General features: G+C 35.7%; 1 protein-coding gene across 1 annotated transcript; it reads left to right on the top strand.

The window, feature by feature from the left end:
- The first annotated feature begins 911 nt into the window (after positions 1-911).
- On the top strand, positions 912-3899 carry LOC133326026 (ATP-dependent RNA helicase abstrakt-like). The gene is made up of 2 exons (XM_061534702.1): positions 912-1751; positions 2861-3899. The coding sequence occupies exons 1-2, from the start codon at positions 912-914 to the stop codon at positions 3893-3895; spliced, it is 1875 nt and encodes a 624-aa protein (XP_061390686.1). The 3' UTR covers positions 3896-3899.
- Positions 3900-6322: the final 2423 nt, after the last annotated feature.

Consider the following 6322-nt stretch of genomic DNA (forward strand, 5'->3'; position numbering starts at 1 on the left):
CGTTTACATTTAACCGAATTTCGTAAACCCAGTGGGTTTCAATGGGTTTTTATTTCCTCAAACAAGTTTCGGGTTTATCTTAAATGAAAATCATCTGAAAAAGAGAAGATAATTTTGGCCGCTTAGTGCTTAATTTAATATTAAAAAGTGTAGTTAGTTAATACGCACGAAACCATGATGCAATAATAAGGTGATGTATCACAACAACAACCTCTGATTTTTGTCTCGATTATCTGTCAAATTTTTCCATATAGTATTTCAAATGGTTGGCAACACTGCACATCGAATTCAAGTAGAAATTACCCACTTTGACAGTAAATCAAGACATCAGCTGCGCTAAATGGACTACCTATTCCATGATGCAATAATAAGGTGATGTATCAAAACAAAAACTTTTGTTTTTGTCTCGATTATCTGTCAAATTTTTCTTTATAATATTTCACATGGTTGGCAACATTGCACATCGAATTCATGTAGAATTTACGCACTTTGACAGTTAATCAAGACATCAGCTGCTCTAAATGGACTACCTATTCATTGTGCCATGCACGGAACGACTAGTTTAATGAGAACAGTTGCAACTTTTAGTACTTTATGACACAAAAACAGGATTGTATATCAAAGTATGGGTTTTTAGTGCATTATTTAAAATAAATAACGCTGGAATCGCCATTTATTTTTGTATGGTAAATGACGAAAAACTGTGCCGGTTTCAAATTTTTATTGAAACACGAGAACAGTTATTTATGTGTTAATCCCTGTGGCAACAATGCGTAATGGCCTAATCATAATATTCGTTGGCAACATTACAAAAACAGCTGATGTTAGTAAACAAACTAATTATAAACAAGCATTTGGAAAACGTTTTACAGAGCATAGTTTTTTCAGTAATCCTGAAAAATTAAATTAAAATGTCCGCATCAACTTCAGATCCTCCCATAAAACGTTACCGCAGAGAGGAAGAAGAAAAATCCGACTTTGAAGAAGACGATGACAAATATGTACCATATGTTCCGGTAAAAGAACGCAAAAAGAAACAACTCATGAAATTGGGTCGCATTGTCCAACTGTCCACCGAAGATGCTAAACCCAAATCATCAAGTGAAAATGAAAACGATGAAGATTCACAAAATGCCACAGATCCTGAAGTCTGGGGGCGTAAATATAACATTAGTTTATTGGATCAACATACAGAGCTAAAGAAAATTGCCGAAGCGAAAAAGATAAGTGATGTTGAAAAGCAACTCAAAGAAGAAGAGAAAATTCTCGAGAGTGTCCAACAACAGAAAGCTCTCATGGGTGTAGCTGAATTGGCCAAGGGTATACAGTATGATGAACCGATTAAGACAAGCTGGAAACCACCACGTTATATTATGGAAATGACGGAACAGAAACGTAATGCAATCCGAAAACGTTTAAGGATATTAGTGGAAGGTGTAGATGTTGCGCCGCCAATACGTAGCTTTAAGGAAATGAAATTTCCTAAGGGTATATTGAACGGCTTGGCGGCGAAGGGTATTAAAAAGCCAACACCTATCCAGGTGCAAGGAATACCCACAGTACTTTCGGGACGAGATTTGATTGGTATTGCTTTTACGGGTTCGGGTAAAACATTGGTTTTTGTTTTGCCCATTATTATGTTTGCTCTGGAGCAGGAGTATCGTTTGCCATTTGCTCGTAATGAAGGTCCATATGGTTTGATTATTTGTCCGTCGCGTGAATTGGCAAAACAAACAAATGATATTATTATGGTAAGTGTGTAAATGAAATTTTTATAAAAAATATAAAAATTTCATTTACACTTAATTCAAAAGTCTATGTGGATTTTTTATATATGTATGTGGATGATAAGAACTGCATTAACATGGTTTTTTTAACTATCATCTGAACTGTTTTCAACAAAACATCGCCTACTTCTACTGGACTCAGAATGATGCGTACAATTTTGTCTCAATCGGACAAATATTGGGAGTTTGGTGCACCATTTACATAAAATCGGGAGAAAATATATATGGGAGCTATATCTAAATTTCAACAAAACGTCACAGACATCAAACGGGACTTAATAGTGCGCTGTGCAAAATTTTTACTCAACAGGACAAATATTGGGACTTTGGTGCCACATTTACATTAAATCGGACGAAACAATATCTAAATCTGAACCGATTTCAACAAAACTTCACAGACATCAAACGGGACTTAACAGTCCGCTTTGCAAAATTTTTACTGAATCAGAGAAATATTGGGAGTTTGGTGCACCATTTAGATAAAATCGGACGAAAATATATATGAAAGCTATATCTAAATCTGAACAGATTTTCTTCAATTCTAATAGGGTTCGTCCTTCAACCAAATAAGTGACGTGTGCCAAATTTCATCCAAGTCGGATCATAAATGCGACATGTACATTGTTCACAATAATACATGGACAGACGGAAATGCATAAATCAACTCATATTTCTATGTATATTCTCAAAATTCCACGGCTTCCATTTAAGGTTTAAATAAGCAAGATTTGACCATCATTGACCAAGACTTTTTTTACTCAAGTGAAATGACTTGAGTCATTTTAGAAGCCAAGTGATTCCTTTTTCATACTGCGCCATATGAATAACATGTCGCATAACACTCGTATTGCTTACTTGTTACCTTTGTGTGGCAGTGGTTGTTGATGTTTGGATATTTAGTCTAAGACTCCATCTATTGCTATGTTAGGTGGTAGTTAGCTTTGCTTCTTGAATCAAAGATGGCCTTCAGAATATTAGAAGATATATAAGACATTCAAAACATCTTCCCACAGAAAAAACGTTTTTTTCCACTATTGTTAATCAATATATTTATTCTTATACTATTCTTACAGCATTATAGTCGCCATTTGGTTGAATCGGGTATGCCTGAAATACGTTCGTGTCTAGCCATCGGCGGTATACCAGTTTCGGAAGCCATCGATATTATATCAAAAGGTGTACACATTATGGTTGCAACTCCCGGCCGACTTATGGATATGTTGGAAAAGAAAATTGTCACGTTGGATGTTTGTCGTTATCTGTGCATGGACGAAGCTGATCGTATGATTGATATGGGTTTTGAAGAAGATGTACGTACAATTTTCTCATTCTTTAAGGCACAAAGACAGACATTACTTTTCTCAGCTACTATGCCAAAGAAAATTCAAAATTTCGCCATATCAGCTTTGGTGAAGCCGGTAACAATAAATGTTGGTCGTGCTGGTGCCGCATCAATGAATGTTACCCAAGAAGTGGAATATGTCAAACAAGAGGCTAAAGTTGTATATCTATTGGAATGTTTACAAAAAACAGCACCACCTGTATTGATTTTCGCCGAAAAGAAACAAGATGTCGATTGCATCCATGAATATTTGCTGTTGAAAGGTGTCGAAGCGGTAGCAATTCATGGTGGTAAAGATCAAGAAGAACGTTCACGTGCTGTTGATGCTTACAGAGAAGCTCAAAAAGATGTCTTAGTTGCCACTGACGTGGCCTCCAAAGGTTTAGATTTTCCCAATGTTCAACATGTCATTAATTTCGATATGCCTGAAGATATTGAAAATTATGTACATCGTATTGGTCGTACCGGTCGTTCAAATACTAAAGGTTTAGCTACAACATTTGTAAATAAAACGACTGATCCTTCGGTATTATTAGATTTGAAACATCTACTAATTGAAGCTAAACAAAATGTGCCAGATTTTCTGTTGGAACTGTGCCCAGAATCGGAACAATATTTGGATTTGGGCGATTCACATGGTTGCAGTTATTGTGGTGGTTTGGGTCATCGTATTACCGATTGTCCAAAATTGGAGGCAATTCAAAGCAAACAGGCATCAAATATTGGGCGAAGAGATTATCTTTCGAATACTGCGGCAGATTATTAGAATTATATATGTACATGTATTTATAGTTTTAGGAGTATAAGGATTTTATGGGAAATAAACCGACATAAAAAATAATATGCGTGGATTTTTTTTTGTAAATACATAGGAGTAAATTGGGGATTGGATCTCTATATTTCTACAATTGTATAAAACCACATTTTCGGCGTTAATTCTACGGTATTTGGACTACGATTATATCATAATTATTTCTATGCGTTTCTTATTTGCTTTGAATTTTATAGTCTAAAACAAATTAATCATTGACTTATTCGAAGAAAACAAATCATTTACATTGGCGCGTATTTATGTGCATATTCATCATTTGTATTCGATTGTGATAAGAAAATTCGAAGAACATTGTGAGTGAGATAATAATTGATTTGATTTTATTCACGAGAATTGATTGTTATTTTGAGCAAGGAATAAATAAATTCGTTTAATTATTATATTTTAAGAGGAAACCTTTATTTTTCTGGAGAACAACAAATATAAAAAATATGTTGAACAATGTTACGCAGATTACACTATTCTGTATATGACAATCTAAATGCATATCATATTTAAATATTTATGAGAGAAAAGAAACGCCGGCCCCATATATATCATTATATTATGACATGGGAATTTTAATATATTTCCAGATATGCTACATTCTAAACTAATACAACATTTTTTGGACAGTTATTAAACTTACCTTTATTTTATTATCCAATTTTGACTTAATTATAGTCGTCATCTGGTTGAATCGAGTTTGCCGGAAATACGTTCATGACTAGCCATCGTTAATATTCCGGCCTGTTACTAAAACTACTACAAGTTCGGGTCGGAGAGAGACGTTATACACTGGAGAGCCTACCATATGTCCATTTGTAACCATTTTTCAAAACTTCGGAGAGAGGAATGTAATAGGTTCATACGCGTCTGTGATAGCAGTTATGTTACTGCCTGCTGTGCCAACACGTCTCCCAGGGCGTCCTCAATCTTGTACCTCGTAATGAAGATCCCATCATTGCGAAAAAATTCCGACTACAAACTACCCCAACATTTAGAGGCTAACGTTTGATAGCTTATTTAAGTCGTCCGAGCAAACCATCATTATAATTGTTAGTGGGTTGACTGCTCTTGGGTTTCTGACAAAGAAAACATGTTGACATCTTACAAAGAAATAGTAGCATCGATTGTATTCTTTGTGTAGCCCGTGTCAAATATTCTTGGGTGCAATCGCCGGAATCATTCAAGCCATCACCTTATGAATAGGGTTCCCCCACCCAGGCTCGTAAATGGTACAAGAGAGTTCCCCTAGATCAACAGCCCTATCGATCATGAATGAATAGCATTCACACGGAAAAAATGATCCAGACTATATACCAACATCATGAGAAAGCACCTTTTTGAAACTGAAACAGAACTTTGGATTCCATAGGTATACTGGCAGTTACTTGAAATTACAGTTCTAACCCCACGTGGAACTATGGAACTTCTAATATTTTCTCAATAGAGTATTGACATTTATTAGCAATTATGTCTCCCACGGGGAACTGTTATACTGGTGAGACTTCAGATGTAAGGAATAATGGGGGATATATGGAACATACCAAAAAGTGGCCTATACTGACAATATTACCAAGCTATTTTGTAAGCCAAAATGCACATAATATACACATTTCGGCAATTTTTAATGGTTACTTTCCTTAAATCTCAAAACACCAAAATCGGTCCGAAATTGATAATGCATGATAGGGCGCAACATGTGTATAAAATCCTTAAAATACTGCAATTTATATATAGCCCCACATATAACAGGGCAAAGTTATATGTGGGGCTATACCTAAAGGTGATTAATATTGATTACATCGTGTAGGAATTAATGAACATGTTCATTATATGAGGCCAATGATAATTGAGGGCCGATATAGCTTAATTGCGAACCTAACATTTTCGTTTTGGATAAAAACCGAGGTACCGTTCTATGGGAGTTAGCAGAAAAAGTGGATCGCATTTTTTGGAATATATTAGGTTGGGAAAAAAATCCATTGTGAAAATATCGATAAAATCGGAGAAATGATTGAAGTTGAATGGCTGTTAGCAGTCGTAACATCGCCCAGGAGCTAAAAATCGACCATAAAACTGTTTAAAACAATTAACACAAAGCTGTATTCAAAAAGAAGTTCGATGTTTAGGTGTCCCATTTCTTAAACGGATGGTGACTGGAGATGAGAAATGGATCACATACGATAACCCTATGCGAAAACGATCGTGGCCAAAGAGCGGTGAAGTACCAGGACTAACGGCATTTGGTGGGACTGGAAGGGGATTATTTATTATGAGTTGCTTCCCTATGGCCAAACGCTAAATTCTGATCTCTATTATCAACAACTGGACCGTTTGAAGATAGCAATTGATCAGAAACGGCCAGAATTGGCCGTT

Source organism: Musca vetustissima, unplaced genomic scaffold (genome assembly GCF_032173495.1).
Source record: "Musca vetustissima isolate MV318-11 ecotype Yass unplaced genomic scaffold, APGP_CSIRO_Mvet_v1 utg1358, whole genome shotgun sequence".
NCBI classification, from domain to species: Eukaryota; Metazoa; Arthropoda; class Insecta; order Diptera; family Muscidae; genus Musca; species Musca vetustissima.

Bases quoted from the DNA above. Each gene is read 5' to 3' on its own strand.
- LOC133326026 (XM_061534702.1), top strand. From the start codon at position 912: ATGTCCGCATCAACTTCAGATCCTCCCATAAAACGTTACCGCAGAGAG. The intron at 1,752-2,860 runs GTAAGTGTGTAA...CTATTCTTACAG, and splicing joins AAACAAATGATATTATTATG to CATTATAGTCGCCATTTGGT.